This window comes from Phyllobates terribilis, unplaced genomic scaffold, assembly GCF_046119375.1.
Source record: "Phyllobates terribilis strain yellow unplaced genomic scaffold, ASM4611937v1 Scaffold_7__3_contigs__length_470593459, whole genome shotgun sequence".
Lineage (NCBI taxonomy): Eukaryota > Metazoa > Chordata > Amphibia > Anura > Dendrobatidae > Phyllobates > Phyllobates terribilis.
In genome coordinates, this window is record NW_027362767.1 from 194497988 (window position 1) to 194520119 (window position 22132).

The following is a 22132-nucleotide window of genomic DNA, read 5'->3' on the forward strand; positions in this document are numbered from 1 at the left end:
GGGGCACGGCCGAACTCTGCAGGAATTTTTATAAGCCCTGTCTGGCAGAGATTTGCCCCCCCAGCCTACCCCCTGCTAGCAGGTGATATATCAGGCAACTCCAACTTCGTCAAAACGCGTTGATTTGACTGATGTAATTCCTTACTGGTGTCAACATATGGTGGTGCTACCTGTCTTCTTGGATTTATATGTTTTTTAACTTTGGACCAAATAAAGAATTTAATTTTATCCACGCTGGAGAATTCCTTTGCCATCAGGCAACTCCACACTCCATTCTTTGCTCGGACGTTGGTTTCTAGCCCGCTGGCACCTGGTTCATACATATCTTTGTATTCTGTCTCCTGTTATTGACCTGGCCTGTTTACCCACTTTGTTTGACATCTCTGTTAATGAGTCTGGCTTAGTATTGTGAATCCGTGCTACCTGCCCCGACCTCAGACCGTCTGACTTCGTTTCTGTCTCACCCTCCTGTACCTCGTACCAGCACCATTGACCATCCGGTCAGCTGCTGCAGTCCCATGTGCTGCCCTGGAGTGGTACCTGGTGACTACCGGCAGCTCAGCCTATCCTCATTATCATAGGCTCTAGTGAAAACCAGGTAGACACTTAGTCAGCCCCCTCCAGATTAAGCCCAGCCCATGGTGCAGTGGGTCCATACCCACCGGTGTTACAGTAGTGAACTAGAAATCTTGAGTCATTATGGAGGCCTTCGCAGAAAAGTGAATAGGGCCTGGGGTTGTGAGATTAGCCAGCTTAGATGGGGAACAAGTGGTGGGCTGAGCTGTTGTACTCATACAAGGGAGAGGATGGAGTGGGGACTTGTGTGTTGGCAAATAGCTATAGTAAGGTCTGCTTGTCCTGTAAGCCTTGGCTATGGCCTGGACTAGCCTGGACTGGGTGAGGCAGACAATGGGTGGGTTATCACATTAGAGCCCTTGAGAATCAGGGCCAAGGTGTGAAGACAACCCTTCTATAAGTGTGTGAGCGAGCATGGAGCGGGCTGGAAGACTCACGGATTGTCCTTTTGTGAGACTGTTACGGGGCGATAACTTTAGAGCAGATGTATGAGCGGACAGAATCCTTGAGTAGCAAGATGTGGTCATAGGCAAAGTCTTAAAGGGTTTATGAGAGAGAATGAGAAATTTTCTCTGGATACACAATGGAGACTGAGATGACTGTGTGAAGTAGCACAGATAGGCGGCACAGTCACTGGGAAGAAACAGAAGCCTGAGCAAGAAGAACAAGCAAATCGCAACTGTGAAGAATTCTCCTTGGAAGGAGTCTACACGCCAATAAGAGTATTGTGCCCCCCAATGTGGCAGCAGCCAGAAGGCTTTGTGTCCTACGCTGCCGTGGCTGTTCTCGGTAACGATGAGCGGCTTTAGGTATATTGCTTTGCAGAAAGCATAATCTCCGACAATCATCACCTGGAGTGACGTCATGATGAGTTACACGGAGCCCCCCAAGGAGCGATCCGGGCGACTGAACAACCTCCGGCACACAGCTCAGCCGAGGGGATTGGACATTAAAGCTAAATTGTGGATTCAGCACGGCTACATCTGCAATCTGGAGTTTCACAATGTGTGTGACATTAAATTGCTTCAGGCAAACCAAACCTGTTCTGAGAATCACAGACCTGGCACTACATCTACTGAAAATCACAAGCGCTTCACAGATCTTAAAGGGGCTTGTCTCATGACGCTTCTTACAAGCAGCCGCATCAACATATCATACAAACTTACAATACTTGCATGGGTTTGTATGGAAAAAAACATCTTTATTCTTACCTGTCTGCTCCTCCATGTCTTCTCTGATGTAGCTTGTTTCTACTGCCAGATGTCTTGATTGGCACTTAAAGGGGCTGTCCACTACTGGACAACCGCAACGTAATCAACTCAGGACCCTAATTAAAATAAAGAGAGTGGGTACTCATCTCCCACAGCATCGTTGTTCCAGTGATGTTGGCGCCATTGTTCCTGGAGAGTGACGTGACCTGTGCCATGTGCCGACCACTCTTTGGCAACAACTCATCAATATTCTACCAGGGCGGACGCCCGCTCTGCTGAGATAGTAAAGGCAGCTACCGATGAGTGGCCGCTCCTTACCGGCAGTCAGCACATGACACAACAAGTCACATCACCTCCAGTAACTGGTGCCGACATCACTGGACGGGGCCGGCATCACTGGATGGGACGCGCATCACTGGACGGGGCCACAAGTTATGTCACCTCCGGTAACTGGTGCCGACATCACTGGACGGGGTCGTCATCACTGGACAGGGCCACAAGTCACGTTAGCTCCGGTAACTAGTGTCGACATCACTGGACAAGGACACAAGTCACGTCACCTCCGGTAACTGGTGCCGGCATCACTGGACGGGGTCGGCATCACTGGAAGGGGCCCGCATCACTGGACGGGGCCACAAGTTATGTCACCTCCGGTAACTGGTGCCGACATCACTGGACGGGGTCGTCATCACTGGACAGGGCCACAAGTCACGTTAGCTCCGGTAACTAGTGCCGACATCACTGGACAAGGACACAAGTCACGTCACCTCCGGTAACTGGTGCCGGCATCACTGGACGGGGTCGGCATCACTGGATGGGGCCCGCATCACTGGACGGGGCCACTACAGGAGGTGAGTTTTTATTTCAATTAGGTTCCTGAATTAAGTTGGGGTTGTTGTAGGTGGACAGCCCCTATAACCTGTGACCTACAGACAAAGGAGAGCAGTGGGACTAATGCAGTGGCTCAACAAAGTGCTGTCCGATCAAGTCTCCAAACACAACTTAGACAGACTGATGCTCTGCATTACTGTCAGGTGGCCGGAAAAAAGCCAGGAAATCATACAACTTCTCTACACTCAGCTCAATCCCCCATCGATCCAGCAGAGATTCTCTGGGCGGTCTTCACTTACACGCTATTAGGCCATGTTCACATGTTGAGTATTTGTTCAGTAGTTTACATCAGTGTATGTAATCCAAAGTCAGGAGTGGGTGAGAAATGCTTAAAGGGAGCATAAAACACTCACTGTGGGAATGTAATGGTATAATCACCCTGTGGAAAGAGGCTGAGGCCCTTATCCAGGACACCCTCACTCCACAATTGGCAACACTTTCATTAAGTATCGACAAACTATAGAGATACATGGTCTGTCATACAGAAAATCATCTGATCGCCACATTCTGGACATTCCCACAATAGATACTATCACAGACAGAAAAGAAACACACAATATGGAAGAGCACAATTACACATTAAAGAATGGCAAACTACTAAAACCTGAAAGCAATTGGTCTCATTGGAAAAAGAGGTTTCCATCATCTCTGTCAGGACCTAGCCGAGCAACCTATCACAGCTGCATCTCACTAAATTAGATTATCATCAAAAAGTGAATTTATTTCAGTTCTTCAATACAGAGAGTGAAACTCCTATATTATATAGAGTCATTATGTGGCGCCCTGCTGCGCATTGGTGCCACAGATCCTATAGGGGTGCATGGACGGATTCCTCCACAAGAGGCCCTCATAGCATGCACACACCTCCACCTTCCACCTCAGACCACCAGAGGGAGCCCGGATAGGGATATAAAATGGGAAGGTGGAGCTAGGCAGCTCAGTCTGTAAGGAGCTAGGCAGTTCAGTCTAGTCTGGGAGGCTGTCTCACCAGCAGTCTAAAAAGTCAGTCCAGCTCAGACTCAGGGAGCTCAGTTAGTGAGCCCAAGGCGTGCCGACGCCATAAGAGCGGTGAAGAGTAGCGAGGCCTACTGCCAGTGTGAAGCCTAGTGAGGGTCCCGAGCGTGGCCGAAGGCAAGTGGAGTAAGCGAGCTACATAGGGGGCAGAGGAGCTTAGCCAGCTCACCCCAAGACCATATACCGGACACCGGGTCCGCGTCTGCAGGAATCTCTACGACCAGCAGAAACTACCGGAATCCCTGGCGAACTACATGTCCCAGGAACACCAAAAGCTGACTATCATACCAGGGTCAGGAGTCACTGAGGCCCAAGAGACCAGGGAGTGTGATCTCCAACAGAAGGCCCTACCACCAGGTCAGCCGGTGCAAGACAGAGACCAAGTTAGGCCTAGCTCCAGGCAGGTCACAAACTTTTCAGGAAAATGCAAGAAGCAGGAGGCCCCACACCCGCTCACTGGAGAGAGTCCTGATATGCACCCCTTCACCCTACAGTGACCTGGATCGTGCCTGAAACACCACCAGTAAAGGTACTGAAGTGAACTGTCGTGAGTGTGCCTATTCTTCTCCTGACCCGGCTGGGTCCCCTCTGTCCTGCATCCCTTCTCCTACGCTGCCCTGAGGCCCCACTCCACCTGTGGGGAGCCGCACCAACTAAGCTGCCTGATCACCAGCCTCAGAGGACTGTAGCAGCGCTGGTGATCCTCACCAGACACCACAGGTGGCGTCACGAACTTTCCCTATCCCATACACCTTCCCAAAATTTCTTCCTTTTTAAGAGTGACCCAAGGGTACGGCCCCGGGAGCCGACCACCGCGGCATCCCCCAAAACTGACAGCAAGGCCCGGGCGCCGTGTCGTCCCCATCCCCTGGGCGCATCAATTACACACAGAGGGATCTATTATATAGAGTCATTACGCACAGAGGGATCTATTATATAGAGTTATTACACACAGAGGGATCTATTATATAGAGTCATTACACACAGAGCGATCTATTATATAGTCATTACACACAGAGGGATCTATTATATAGAGTCATTACACACAGAGGGATCTATTATATAGAGTCATTACACACAGAGGGATCTATTATATAGAGTCATTACACACAGAGGGATCTATTATATAGAGTCATTACACACAGAGGGATCTATTATATAGAGTCATTACACACAGAGGGATCTATTATATAGAGTCATTACACACAGAGGGATCTATTATATAGAGTCATTACACGCAGAGGGATCTATTATATAGAGTCATTACACGCAGAGGGATCTATTATATAGAGTCATTACACACAGAGGGATCTATTATATAGAGTCATTACACACAGAGGGATCTATTATATAGAGTCATTACACACAGAGGGATCTATTATATAGAGTCATTACACACAGAGGGATCTATTATATAGAGTCATTACACACAGAGGGATATATTATATAGAGTCATTACACACAGAGGGATCTATTATATAGAGTCATTACACACAGAGGGATCTATTATATAGAGTCATTACACGCAGAGTGATCTATTATATAGAGTCATTACACACAGAGGGATCTATTATATAGAGTCATTACACACAGAGGGATCTATTATATTGAGTCATTACACACAGAGGGATCTATTATATAGAGTCATTACACGCAGAGTGATCTATTATATAGAGTCATTACACACAGAGGGATCTATTATATAGAGTCATTACACACAGAGGGATCTATTATATAGAGTCATTACACACAGAGGGATCTATTATATAGAGTCATTACACGCAGAGTGATCTATTTCACGTGTTTATTTCTGTTAAACAATAACTGACTCATTTTTTTGTCTTTCCTTTTCCTCTTCTCCCTGTGTTTCCCCCATCCTTTCCTCACCTTTTTCTTTCCTCACCTTTTTCTTTCCTCACCTTTTTCTTTCCTCACCTTTTTCTTTCCTCACTCTTTTCTTTCCTCACCCTTTTCTTTCCTCCCCCTTTTCTTTCCTCACTCTTTTCTTTCCTCACCCTTTTCTTTCCTCCCCCTTTTCTTTCCTCACTCTTTTCTTTCCTCACCCTTTTCTTTCCTCCCCCTTTTCTTTCCTCACCCTTTTCTTTCCTCCCCCTTTTTCTTTCCTCACCCTTTTTCTTTCCTCCCCTTTTTCTTTCCTCCCTTCCTCACCCCTCCCTTTTATAATTGCTCTTTGTTTTTTATAATATTATTTCTTTTGATAATTCCATACTTAATACCATAAAACCCAATAAAAAGTACTTGAATAAAAAGCTCATTTAAAAAAAGTACAGAAGTGGTGACGTTTTTCTATTACACTTTTCCTCTGTTTCTTCCTGGTTTTGGCTACAAATACTGATGTAAAATACTGACCAAATACTGAACGTGTGAAGGTGGCCTACCAGCAATGATGTGCTGTATATGATTGCTGCTGCCAGTTTTGGGCTGCAGCGGTCACACCCCATGCTATTGGCTCCTGCATATGCCTCTCTATGGCCATAGAGTGCTGACGTCTCTCATCCTTCACAATGATGGAAAAAAAGAAAAGCAGAGCATTGTGCTGCACTTTCCTCCCCCATCCTGATGGAGGGCACACAGATAATCAGGTGTACTTACATCAACCAGCAGAAAGAAATGAAGGTGTGAACAGCTACATCATGACATGAGACTGAGCGCTCGCTGATCACTCTACAGCAGCAGAGTGTTCCCGTGACCTTCACAGTGCTCTCCACTCAGCATGTTACACGGCCGGGCGTAGTGACAGTGCACTCTCCACTAATCTACTTCCCATTCTGTCACTGTATCTGTGAACAGACTGTACATTTTTATATAAGGGGGGGGGGGTGAATGTGCACATCCAGATATATGTCAGGTGACAACAGCAGCTGCCGGACATATCAGCCATCAATCCATGGTAACATTTCTTTGTACAGAACCACAGCCTTTCCTTATCTAGCACCAATGTATTTTCAAGGAATAGAAATGTTATAGACAAGAGTTAGTAAAGAGAATCTGTCACAAGGTTTTTGTCACCTTATCTGAGAGCAGCATAATGTAGGGGCACAGACCAGCGATGTGTCACTTACTGGGGTGCTCGCTGCAGTTTTTGATAAAATCACTATTTTCTCTGCTGCATATCTAGCAGAGCTCTGAATGCTGAGCTCTGTATAACCCTGCCCACACCACTGATTGGCTGCTTTCTCTGTGCTGCACTCTAAATAGGCAGAAAGCTGCCAATCAGCGATGGGGCCGTGCTGGGACTGCATGGCAGAAGGTTTACTAGTCCTCTAGTGATAATCTCCTGCTGCTAAAACAATGATTTTATAGAAACAACAGCAGGCAGCCCAGTAAGTGACACATGACTGTAATCAGGGCTTCTGCCTCTACATCATGTTGCTCTGAGATTAGGTGACAAAAACCTGATGCCAGATTCCCTGTAAGTAATTATGCAAGAAAAGAGTAAAAAGACCTCAGCAGCACTGAGCGGTTGCGGATAGAAGCCTTGGGCCATGACCACAGCCTTAGACCTTGCCTATAAGCCCCCTAATATAATAATCCCCATGGTAGGCGATCGCAGATCACAGGGGTTTCACCACAGTGACCAGAAGTGATCAGCAGAGAGGAGTGAAGATCTTAGCAGCCCCAAACGGAATAAATGGAGCAGCGGCCGGACATGACCACAGCCTTACACCTTGCCTATAAGCCCCCTAATATAATAATCCCCATGGTAGGCGATCATTCACAGCCGCTCTATGCCACCAGGGACAAAGTCTCCCATTCTGCCGATCGATGGCCGGCGATCGCACCTCCGCAGATCTATAACTCAGCACAGGTGATACCTTCTCTCCACTTTAAAGGGTTTGCTTTACCAAAATAGCCACATTTTACGTAACCCCTAAAGCTGAGCTGCTACTGCCGTGGGGAATGTGTTTATGGTGAAACATTTCTCTACAGCTGCACTAAAAGCATGTTATTAGACCTTTCACCCCAATGATTGGCTGTTCACGGCCTCCATAGATGTGCGGGGTATGCCAAGGTTGGCGGCTCTGCAATTCCTCCAAAGTATTGCCCTCTCTGACATCTATGGGTCCCAGTCAAGCATACGGGCAGGAGCTGTCTTTATAAGATATCCTAATTAATGGTGATTTGGGGGGCAAAAATAAGAAACTTCTGAAGGGGCTAATAAGTACAGGGCCTTCGGGCAGAGTTGTCGGCACGGCAGGAGGAGATGTCGGTGATGAGTGAAGGGGTTGGGGGAGTCGGAGCAGTTGGCTACGGATGGGCATGGTGGTGACTTGCGCGTATTTGTTCTCTTTACCTGTCCGGCACCATGGACCACCCTACAATTGCGGCTGCTACACCCTTAATTACTATAATTACTATGTAATGTAAGTTATGTCTTACCTTTAGCTTTTCATAGCGATCACTTAATGAAGCCACCTGATGTTCTCTGTGTCTACCAACTAATTTGCATAAGGCACAAATAAGCTGATCGTCTACAGTGCAGTACATATTAACCTTCTCATTCTCATGCTCCAGACAAACAAGTCCACGAAAATGTGCATCTGGTACTGGTTCCACCAGGCGGTGGCTGGTAAAAGGCTTCTTGTTGGGGTGCGTTGCACGGAGACAGCGGTCACAATAGGACACCTCACAAGTGACACATGTCTTCACGGCATCTCGCGGTGGTTCCACCTCGCAGAACTGGCATGGAATTCTTTCTGTTGCCATGATTGGGATACTTTTGTAGATTTTGTCTCTATTTTCGTCACCGGGAGAACTTGGCACACTCACAGAGGCCTTCTGAAAGCGGTCAATGATGTTTTGTAAAGTCACGTTGCGTTTCAACCCTTCCAAACCACGATGATTAAGAGCAATGACATATCTGCAGGTCGGACACTGGAAGGCTGGGACAGGTTCCACTATTTCACCGGAAGCATTTCCAGAAACCAGTATACGGTGGGCACAGCTGAAGCACAGGCTATGAGCACATGGAAGCAGAAGGGGGTCCTCAAATAGCTCCAGACATATTGGACAGGTTAGTTCTGACTCCAGTGTTTCCATGTTTGGCTAAACCATTCCAGATTTAGGATATCTTCAGAGTCATTTTTTTACCTAAATGAAAGCACATTTTTAGCGTCTAAGCATATGACATTTTATGCTAATATCGCGCATGCTTCTGTTAGATACATAGTCTAGGATGCTATGCAAAATACTACAGTGAAACAATGAAAGAACGCAATGTGCGGTGACATGATACAAAGACAAAATATAGATAATAAATGCACTGGAAACGTCTTCTCTGGAAAGTAAGGAGTGACACCTAAAGGTTGAAGGGACTTAGATATTAATGACTAGTCCTTTAAGTTCTGTATAGAACAGTGTACAAGTAACGAGTCAAATACATAATTGAAAGAAGCTTTCCTACCTGACAACTGAACCCTCTGGTTATCAGTAGTTATTAAAGGGGTATTCTCATGTTATTAAATTGGTGAAGTTGAGACAGCATAAAAAGAAGCAAGTTTGCAACTGACTTGCTTTTTCTATCTGTTTTCATTGTCCTGGAAAGAGAGCTTTTGTTTTCATGGTGCACAGCTGGTTTCCATGGAGCTTGGCCACTAGCATCTGCCCAGACACTGGCTTAGTGTGAGCAGTAGTAACATTCCATAAGAAGAGTTAACTCCTAGCATCCCATTCAGCTCTCTCCAGCCCACTGATTTCTATACAGCAGTTAGTTGCTCACCTCCTCATCTGACAGCTGATACATGATATCCACGGACAGTATGTATCAGACACTGGCTGCATCATTTTATACATGTTTAATTCTAAAACATTGCAGCGTTTCATATATACCTTAAAAGCCACCGGGCACAGAGCTGCGCGGGAGACTATTCAGACAGGAGGATCCCCGACAGCTTCTCCCCACCTGACCCTGGAGTGACAGATCTCTGGCTGCGTGACTGTATAGGACGAGACCTGTCAGTCACTGTCAGCGGGCGGGGAGAAGCCACTGGTGACACGCCTTTACGACTACTCTCTGGTGCGGCTGAATCCCCGGAAGCCTTTAAAGTATATTTTGCTCTGAAATGTTGCAGAGTCAAACACACCTGGCTGAGATCATACAGCCAGTGCCTGATACATGATGGCCGTGGTCACAGATAAGAGATAGATAATAGATAGATAGATGATAGATAAAAGATGATAGATAATAGATAGATGATAGATAATAGATAGATAATAGATAGATGATAGATAATAGATAATAGATAGATAGATGATAGATAATAGATAGATGATAGATAATAGATAGATTATAGATAGATAAATGATAGATAGATAAATGATAGATAGATGATAGATAATATATAGATAGATGATAGATAGATGATAGATAGATAGATTAGATAGATGATAGATAATAGATAGATAATAGATAGATGATAGATAATAGATAATAGATAGATAGATGATAGATAATAGATAGATGATAGATAATAGATAGATGATAGATAATAGATAGATTATAGATAGATAAATGATAGATAGATAAATGATAGATAGATAGATGATAGATAATATATAGATAGATGATAGATAGATGATAGATAATAGATAGATTATAGATAGATAAATGATAGATAGATAAATGATAGCTAGATAGATGATAGATAATATATAGATAGATGATAGATGATAGATAGATAGATAGATTAGATAATAGATAGATAGATAATAGACAGATAATAGATAGATGATAGATAATAGATAGATAATAGATAGATGATAGATAATAGATAGATAATAGATAGATGATAGATAGATGATAGATAATAGATAGATGATAGATAGATGATAAATAGATAATAGATGATAGATAATAGATAAATAATAGATAGATGACAGATAATAGATAGATGATAAATAATAGATAGATGATAGATAATAGATAGATAATAGATAGATACATGATAGATAATAGATAGATGATAGATAATAAATAGATAATAGATAGATAATAGATAGATGATAGATAATAGATAATAGATAGATGATAGATGATAGATAATAGATAGATGATAGATAATAGATAGATAATAGATAGATGATAGATAATAGATGATAGATAATAGATAGATGATAGATAGATAACAGATGATAGATAGATGACAGATAATAGATAGATAATAGATAGATAGATAACAGATGATAGATAGATGATAGATAATAGATAGATAATAGATGATAGATAATAGATAGATAATAGATAGATGATAGATAGATGACAGATAGATGACAGATAATAGATAGATAATAGATAGATGACAGATAGATGACAGATAATAGATAGATGATAAATAATAGATAGATGATAGATAATAGATAGATGATAGATAATAGATACAGTGCCTACAAGTAGTATTCAACCCCCTGCAGATTTAGCTGGTTTGATAAGATGCAAATAAGTTAGAACCTTCAAACTGCAAACGAGAGTAGGATTTATGAACAGAAGCATAAATCTTACAAACCAAAAAGTTATGTTGCTCAGTTGAATTTTAATAAATTTTAAACATAAAAGTGTGGGTCAATTATTATACAACCCCTATGTTTAATATTTTGTGGAATAACCCTTGTTTGCAATTACAGCTAATAATCGTCTTTTATAAGACCTGATCAGGCCGGCACAGGTCTGTGGAGTTATCTTGGCCCACTCCTCCATGCAGATCTTCTCCAAGTTATCTAGGTTCTTTGGGTGTCTCATGTGGACTTTATTCTTGAGCTCCTTCCACAAGTTTTCAATTGGGTTAAGGTCAGGAGACTGACTAGGCCACTCCAACACCTTGACTTTTTCCCTCTTGAACCAGGCCTTGGTTTTCTTGGCTGTGTGCTTTGGGTCGTTGTCTTGTTGGAAGATGAAATTACGACCCATCTTAAGATCCTTGATGGAGGAGCGGAGGTTCTTGGCCAAAATCTCCAGGTAGGCCGTGCTATCCATCTTCCCATGGATGCGGACCAGATGGCCAGGCCCCTTGGCTGAGAAACAGCCCCACAGCATGATGCTGCCACCACCATGCTTGACTGTAGGGATGGTATTCTTGGGGTCGTATGCAGTGCCATCCAGTCTCCAAACGTCACGTGTGTGGTTGGCACCAAAGATCTCGATCTTGGTCTCATCAGACCATAGAACCTTGAACCAGTCTGTCTCAGAGTCCTCCAAGTGATCATGAGCAAACTGTAGACGAGCCTTGACATGACGCTTTGAAAGTAAAGGTACCTTACGGGCTCGTCTGGAACGGAGACCATTGCGGTGGAGTACGTTACTTATGGTATTGACTGAAACCAATGTCCCCACTGCCATGAGATCTTCCCGGAGCTCCTTCCTTGTTGTCCTTGGGTTAGCCTTGACTCTTCGGACAAGCCTGGCCTCGACACGGGAGGACACTTTCAAAGGCTGTCCAGGCCGTGGAAGGCTAACAGTAGTTCCATAAGCCTTCCACTTACGGATGATGCTCCCAACAGTGGAGACAGGTAGGCCCAACTCCTTGGAAAGGGTTTTGTACCCCTTGCCAGCCTTGTGACCCTCCACGATCTTGTCTCTGATGGCCTTGGAATGCTCCTTTGTCTTTCCCATGTTGACCATGTCTGAGTGCTGTTCACAAGTTTGGGGAGGGTCTTAAATAGTCAGAAAAGGCTGGCAAAAGAGATCTTTAATCCACACATGTGAAGCTCATTATTCTTGGTGCCTGAACTACTTCTTAATACTTTAGGGGGACCAAACAGAATTCTTGTGGTTTGAGGGGTTGAATAATAAATGACACTCTGAATTAACTTTTAACGTTTTAAAAAAAACACAAAAAAAAAAAACAAAACAATATTTGCTGCAGTGCATTTCCCACTTCCAGGCTGATCTACAGTACAAATGTCACAATGCCAAGTTAATTCCGCATGTGTCAACCAGCTAAATCTGCAGGGGGTTGAATACTACTTGTAGGCACTGTAGATAGAAAATAGATAGATAATAGATAGATAATAGATAAATAGATAGATAATAGATAGATGATAGATAGATGATAGATAATAGATAGATAGATAATAGATAGATGATAGATAATAGATAGATAATTTCAAAAACATAAAGGCAGCATACCACTTGGAGAAAAATTAGAAAAAGTAGTTTAATAGCTGATTGGGGCTCAGTGATGTTTCAGTTCAATTGATAGATTTAGAGGATTGGTGAGTGCCGGGAAGATTTGGCGCCCACATTAATATCAGTTTGCTTGCTAGTGCTGCTTCTTTTGTTCTTTTCCTAGACAGTTACACTGGGTACGGAAAGTATTCATTTTTTTCTCATTAAAGTCCACTCTGCACCCCATCTTGACTGAAAAAAAAACAGAAATGTAGAAATTTTTTCAAATTTATTAAAAAAGAAAAACTGAAATATCACATGGTCATAAGTATTCAGACCCTTTGCTCAGACACTCATATTTAAGTCACATGCTGTCCATTTCCTTGTGATCCTCCTTGAGATGGTTCTACTCCTTCATTGGAGTCCAGCTGTGTTTAATTAAACTGATAGGACTTGATTTGGAAAGGTGCACATCTGTCTATATAAGACCTCACAGCTCACAGTGCATGTCAGACCGAATGAGAATCATGAGCTCAAAGGAACTGCCCAAGGAGCTCAGAGACAGAATTGTGGCAAGGCACAGATCTGGCCAAGGTTACAAAAGAATTTCTGCAGTACTCAAGGTTCCTAAGAGCACAGTGGCCTCCATAATCCTTAAATGGAAGAAGTTTGGGACCACCAGAAGTCTTCCTAGACCTGGCTGTCCAGCCAAACTGAGCAATCGTGGGAGATGAGCCTTGGTGAGAGACATAAAGAAGAACCCCAAGATCACTGTGGCTGAGTTCCAGAGATGCAGTAGGGATATGGGGGAAAGTTCCACAGAGTCAACTATCACTGCAGCCCTCCACTAGTCAAGCCTTTATGGCAGAGTGGCCCGACGGAAGCCTCTCCTCAGTGCAAAACATATGAAAGCCTGCATAGAGTTTGCTCAAAAACACATGAAGAACTCCCAGACTATGAGAAATAAGATTCTCTGGTCTGATGAGACGAAGATAGAACTTTTTTGTGATAATTCTAAGCGGTATGTGTGGAGAAAACCAGGCACTGCTCATCACCTCCACAATACAATCCCAACAGTGAAACATGGTGGTGGCAGCATCATGCTATGGGGGTGTTTTTCAGCTGCAGGGACAGGACGACTGGTTGCAGTTGAAGGAAACATGAATGCGGCCAAGTACAGAGATATCCTGGATGAAAACCTCTTCCAGAGTGTTCTGGACCTCAGACTTGGCCGAAGGTTCACCTTCCAACAAGACAATGACCTTAAGCACACAGCTAAAATAACAAAGGAGTGGCTTCAGAACAACCCTGTGACCATTCTTGACTGGCCCAGCCAGATCCCTGACTTAAACCAAATTGAGCATCTCTGGAGAGACCTGAAAATGGCTGTCCACCAACGTTCACCACCCAACCTGACGGAACCAGAGAGGATCTGCAAGGAAGAATAGCAGAGGATCCCCAAATCCAGGTGTGAAAAACTTATTGCATCATTCCGAAGAAGACTCATGGCTGAACTAGCTCAAAAGGGGGCTTCTACTCAATACTGAGCAAAAAATAATAATAATAATAATTTTTATTTTTATAGCGCCAACATATTCCGAGGCACTTTACAAATTTTAGGGGGGACTTATACAGACAATACAGAACAAACATATCTCATATGGAAAGGAGTGAGGGCCCTGCTCGCAAGCTTACAGTCTATGAGGAAAGGGGGGACACAAAAGGTAGAATGTACATATATTGTATAATGCAGCCTTGATATACTAAATAGGATAAATAATACATGGACTGGTCGCCAGCCAGTATGTGTGCAGTCCTGACCGAGGCTATTATGTGCATGGATGGTATGAACCTGAAATTGAAGAAGATTTTAATTTGGGGGAAAACTGGGACGGACAACTGGGATGGACAGATAGTGTGTGGAGGCGATGCGCCAGTCTAAAGAAATGGGTTTTTAGGGTCCGCTTGAAACTGTGGGTATTGGGAATTAATCGAACTGTCTTGGGTAGTGCATTCCAAAGAATTGGCGCAGGACGTGAGAAATCTTGGAGACGGGAGTGGGAAGTTCGGATTATGGAGGATTTTAGTTTTAAGTCACTGGCAGAACGGAGGGCACGTGTAGGGTGGTAGACTGAGACAAGGGAGGAGATGTAGGGGGTACTGAAGCATGGAGCGCTTTGTGGGTAAGCTTGATAAGGTTAAATTGAACTCTATATTGGATGGGTAACCAATGCAATGACTGGCACAGGGAAGAGGCATCAGTGTAGCGGTTGGCGTTGAATATGATCCTGGCTGCTGCGTTAAGGGTCTGAATACTTAGGACCATGCGATATTTCAGTTTTTCTTTTTTAATAAATTTGCAAACATTTCTGTTTTTTCCAGCTAAGATGGGGTGCAGAGTGGACTTTAATGAGAAAAAAATATGAACTTTTTAGAATTTACCAAATGGCTGCAATGAAACAAAGAGTGAAAAATTTAAAGGGGTCTGAATACTTTCCGTAACCACTATATATACAGTTGGGTTATGAAATATTTAGACAGTGACACAAGTTTTGATATTTTAGCCGTTTACCAAACATATTCAAGATCCAGTTATATAATCAATTTGGGCCGACTCTCAGATTTAATTTGAGGGATTCACACCCTAATTGGATGAAGGGTTAAGGAATTACAGCTCTTTAATATGTAGCTTCCTCTTTTTAAAGGGACCAAACATAATTGAACAATTATCTCAAAAGCTCTTTAATGGACTGCATGGCCTTGTCCCTTGTTAATCCATCATAAATTAAGCAGGTAAAAGGTCTGGAGCTGATTCCAGGAGCGGCATTTGCATTTAGAAGCTGTTGCTCTGAACCCACAACATGCGGCCAAAAGAGTTCTCAGTGGAAGAGAAACAGACCATCATTAGGCGGGAAAAAAAGAAGAAATCCATCAGAGATATAGCAGAAATGTTAGCAGCTGCCAAATCAACAGTTTGGTACATTCTTCAAAAAAAAAGAGTGCACAGGTGAGTTTGGGGGCTCAAAACGGTCTGGACGTACTCGGAAGACACAGTGGTGGATGATCGCAGAATTCTTTCTATGGTAAAGAATAACCACTTGACAACATCCACCCAAGTGAAGAACATTCTCCAGGAAGTCGGTGTCTCAGTATCTAAGTCCATTCATGAGAGCGATTACTTTTGAACCGCTGATATGAGGAGGCTTTGTAGAAAAATGGCTGCAATTCCTAAAAGTTTCACAGGAGATTTTTGTTTAACTCTATTAATTAAATCTGAAAGCCTCCACTTCAATTGTATCTTAGGTGTTTCATTTTACATCAAAAATAGCAAAATAACGACCTGCAGAGCTGAAATCACAAAGATTCATAACTGGCCAAATATATCTGGATCTATCTGTATGAGGCAGATAGGTAGATAGATAATAAATGGATAATAGATAGATAATAGACAAGCATTGGATCATGTTTTTTACAGTCCATGCACTATACTCAGTCACACTATATACCGGCACTATACACTCGCATTATACCCGCACTATATACCGGCACTATATACACGCACTATATACCGGCACTATATACACGCACTATATACCGGCACTATACACTCGCATTATACCCGCACTATATACTGACACTATATACCGGCACTATATACACGCACTATATACCGGCACTATATACACGCACTATACACTCGCACTATACCCGCACTATATACTGACACTATATACCGGCACTATATACACACACTATATACCGGCACTATATACACGCACTATATACCCGCACTATCTACCGACACTATCTACCCGCACTATATACCCGCACTATATACCTGCACTATATACCCACACTATATACCCGCACTATATACCTGCACTATATCCCCGCACTATATACCTGCACTATATCCCCGCACTATCTACCGACACTATCTACCCGCACTATATACCCACACTATATACCTGCACTATATACCCGCACTATATACCTGCACTATATACCTGCACTATATACCTGCACTATATACCCACACTATATACCTGCACTATATACCCGCACTATATACTGACACTATATACTGACACTATATACCGGCACTATACACTCGCACTATATACCGACACTATATACCGGCACTATATACACACACTATATACCGGCACTATATACACACACTATATACCGGCACTATATACACGCACTATATACCCGCACTATCTACCGACACTATCTACCCGCACTATATACCCGCACTATATACCTGCACTATATACCCACACTATATACCCGCACTATATACCTGCACTATATCCCCGCACTATATACCGGCACTATATACACGCACTATATACCTGCACTATATACCGGCACTATATACACGCACTATATACCTGCACTATATACCTGCACTATATACCCGCACTATATACCTGCACTATATACCTGCACTATATACCTGCACTATATACCTGCACTATATACCCGCACTATATACTGACACTATATACTGACACTATATACCGGCACTATATACACGCACTATATACTGACACTATATACCGGCACTATACACTCGCACTATATACTGACACTATATACCGGCACTATACACTCGCACTATATACTGACACTATATACCGGCACTATATACCCGCACTATATACTGACACTATATACCGGCACTATACACTCGCACTATATACCCGCACTATATACTGACACTATATACTGACACTATATACCGGCACTATATACACGCACTATATACTGACACTATATACTGACACTATATACCTGCACTATACACTCGCACTATATACCCGCACTATATACCCGCACTATATACTGACTCTATATACTGACACTATATACCGGCACTATATACACGCACTATATACTGACACTATATACTGACACTATATACCGGCACTATATACTGACACTATATACCGGCACTATATACACGCACTATATACTGACACTATATACTGACACTATATACCGGCACTATATACACGCACTATATACTGACACTATATACCGGCACTATATACCCGCACTATATACTGACACTATATACCGGCACTATATACACGCACTATATACCTGCACTATATACACGCACTATATACACGCACTATATACTGACACTATATACACGCACTATATACCTGCACTATATACCGGCACTATATACTGACACTATATACCTGCACTATATACCGGCACTATATACACGCACTATATACCTGCACTATATACGGGCACTATATACACGCACTATATACCGGCACTATATACGGGCACTATATACACGCACTATATACCGGCACTATATACGGGCACTATACACATGCACTATATACTGACACTATACACACGCACTATACTCGCACTATATCCGCACTATATACCTGCAGTATACAGCCTCCCTTTCTTGCATGCTAGGTATTGGGGAGCACACCCCCTCCGGTGTGCGGTGACGGTGGGTTTGGGGGCAGATGCACCTATGGTTCCTCTTGTAGGTGGATGTATACAGCTATACGTTACCCGTAACTTTCCCAGGGGGCCATGCTTGCTCCGGGCATCACACTGATTGACGGCAGGGTGGTCCAGCTGTGACAGGTGCAGGGCGCAGTGTGGACCGCGGATGATGAGACGAGCTGTCAGTGGAGAACATCAGTCATTAGTTAGTATGCGGCTGCTGCTCCTGATGGGATCCTGGAGCATGTGGCAAGTGTCGCCCAGAAATGGCTAGCTCAGCCTCCCTGTAGCCACAGTGCACAGAGAGGAAGCCAGGTGCAGATCCACCAGAGGGGGCATCCAGCCTACACACAGCTGCAGCTCCGGCTCAGTCTCCTCCTGAAGATGGCATATCATCAGCCATGTGCTGAGACAGAGGGTGAGGGTCCCTGCAGGGAGGGGGTCCTCCTGCCCCCAGAGTCAGATGCAGAGTGCAGCTGGAGAGCAGACTGTGCTGGACCATCCAATGAAGGAAGAGCTGGCCTCAGTGTCACCGGGGAGGGGGACATCAGAGGAACAGGCAGCGCAGCTACCTCCAGTATTGATCCAGCTTCACTCCCACTCCCTGACACAGAGTCAACGCAGAACAGCTGCAGATACAAGGGGAGAGGGCGCCCCCTGCCCCAGCACAACAGTACTGCACAGTCCTCCCGTCTGCTTTATACACAACAGTCAGGGAACAATTTACACCAGACATTTAACCAGAGATGAAGCGGCTTTTCCCGCTGAGAATTCAAATAATTAGATTCTGTAGCCGGAATGAAGAATAAAACCCAAGAAAGAAAAGCTGAATATTTACAAATAGAAACAGTAACTAGTAAATAAACACAGAAGATGACGTTATCCCACTATACTACACAATCCACAGCACTGTGACGTTATCCCACTATACTACACAATCCACAGCACTGTGACGTTATCCCACTATACTACACAATCCACAGCACTGTGACGTTATCCCACTATACTACACAATCCACAGCACTGTGACGTTATCCCACTATACTACACAATCCACAGCACTGTGACGTTATCCCACTATACTACACAATCCACAGCACTGTGACGTTATCCCACTATACTACACAATCCACAGCACCGTGACGTTATCCCACTATACTACACAATCCACAGCACTGTGACATTATCCCACTATACTACACAATCCACAGCACCGTGACATTATCCCACTATACTACACAATGCACAGCACCGTGACATTATCCCACTATACTACACAATCCACAGCACTGTGACGTTATCCCACTATACTACACAATCCACAGCACTGTGACGTTATCCCACTATGCTACACAATTCACAGCACTGTGACGTTATCCCACTATACTACACAATCCACAGCACTGTGACGTTATCCCACTATACTACACAATCCACAGCACTGTGACGTTATCCCACTATACTACACAATCCACAGCACTGTGACGTTATCCCACTATACTACACAATCCACAGCACTGTGACGTTATCCCACTATACTACACAATCCACAGCACTGTGACATTATCCCACTATACTACACAATCCACAGCACTGTGATATTATCCCACTATACTACACAATCCACAGCACTGTGACGTTATCCCACTATACTACACAATCCACAGCACTGTGACATTATCCCACTATACTACACAATGCACAGCACTGTGACATTATCACACTATACTACACAATCCACAGCACTGTGACATTATCCCACTATACTACACAATCCACAGCACTGTGACATTATCCCACTATACTACACAATCCACAGCACTGTGACATTATCCCACTATACTACACAATGCACAGCACTGTGACATTATCCCACTATACTACACAATCCACAGCACTGTGATATTATCCCACTATACTACACAATGCACAGCACTGTGACATTATCCCACTATACTACACAATCCACAGCACTGTGACATTATCCCACTATACTACACAATCCACAGCACAGTGACGTTATCCCACTATACTACACAATCCACAGCACTGTGACGTTATCCCACTATACTACACAATCCACAGCACAGTGACGTTATCCCACTATACTACACAATCCACAGCACTGTGACATTATCCCACTATACTACACAATCCACAGCACTGTGACGTTATCCCACTATACTACACAATCCACAGCACTGTGACGTTATCCCACTATACTACACAATCCACAGCACTGTGACATTACCCACAATACTACACAATCCACAGCACTGTGACATTATCCCACTATACTACACAATCCACAGCACTGTGACATTATCCCACTATACTACACAATGCACAGCACTGTGACATTATCCCACTATACTACACAATCCACAGCACTGTGATATTATCCCACTATACTACACAATGCACAGCACTGTGACATTATCCCACTATACTACACAATCCACAGCACTGTGACATTATCCCACTATACTACACAATCCACAGCACAGTGACGTTATCCCACTATACTACACAATCCACAGCACTGTGACGTTATCCCACTATACTACACAATCCACAGCACAGTGACGTTATCCCACTATACTACACAATCCACAGCACTGTGACATTATCCCACTATACTACACAATCCACAGCACTGTGACGTTATCCCACTATACTACACAATCCACAGCACTGTGACGTTATCCCACTATACTACACAATCCACAGCACTGTGACGTTATCCCACTATACTACACAATCCACAGCACTGTGACATTATCCCACTATACTACACAATCCACAGCACTGTGACGTTATCCCACTATACTACACAATCCACAGCACTGTGACATTATCCCACTATACTACACAATGCACAGCACTGTGACATTATCCCACTATACTACACAATCCACAGCACTGTGACATTATCCCACTATACTACACAATCCACAGCACTGTGACATTATCCCACTATACTACACAATGCACAGCACTGTGACATTATCCCACTATACTACACAATCCACAGCACTGTGACATTATCCCACTATACTACACAATCCACAGCACTGTGACATTATCCCACTATACTACACAATGCACAGCACTGTGACATTATCCCACTATACTACACAATCCACAGCACTGTGACATTATCCCACTATACTACACAATGCACAGCACTGTGACATTATCCCACTATACTACACAATCCACAGCACTGTGACATTATCCCACTATACTACACAATCCACAGCACAGTGACGTTATCCCACTATACTACACAATCCACAGCACTGTGACGTTATCCCACTATACTACACAATCCACAGCACTGTGGCCTTATCCCACTATACTACACAATGCACAGCACTGTGACATTATCCCACTATACTACACAATTCACAGCACTGTGACATTATCCCACTATACTACACAATGCACAGCACTGTGACATTATCCCACTATACTACACAATCCACAGCACTGTGACATTATCCCACTATACTACACAATCCACAGCACTGTGACATTATCCCACTATACTACACAATGCACAGCACTGTGACATTATCCCACTATACTACACAATCCACAGCACTGTGACATTATCCCACTATACTACACAATCCACAGCACTGTGACATTATCCCACTATACTACACAATGCACAGCACTGTGACATTATCCCACTATACTACACAATCCACAGCACTGTGACATTATCCCACTATACTACACAATGCACAGCACTGTGACATTATCCCACTATACTACACAATCCACAGCACTGTGACATTATCCCACTATACTACACAATCCA

At 43.6% G+C, this 22132-nt stretch overlaps 1 protein-coding gene across 4 annotated transcripts in view; it reads right to left on the bottom strand.

Annotated features, from left to right (window-relative positions):
- Nucleotides 1–18914, bottom strand: part of MID2 (midline 2) — a 731820-nt gene extending 712906 nt beyond the window's left edge. For 3 of the 4 annotated variants that reach the window (XM_073639643.1, XM_073639642.1, XM_073639640.1), the window contains exons 1-2: nt 18370–18914; nt 8094–8804 (exon numbers count right to left, since the gene is read on the bottom strand). In XM_073639643.1, the coding sequence (XP_073495744.1) occupies nt 8094–8753 (660 nt within the window). In that variant the 5' untranslated portion in view covers nt 8754–8804; nt 18370–18914. Of the gene's footprint in view, nt 1–8093; nt 8805–18233 lie in introns of all 4 variants that reach the window. The other variant, XM_073639641.1, reaches the window with a different exon arrangement.
- Between the last annotated feature and the right edge of the window lie 3218 nt (nt 18915–22132).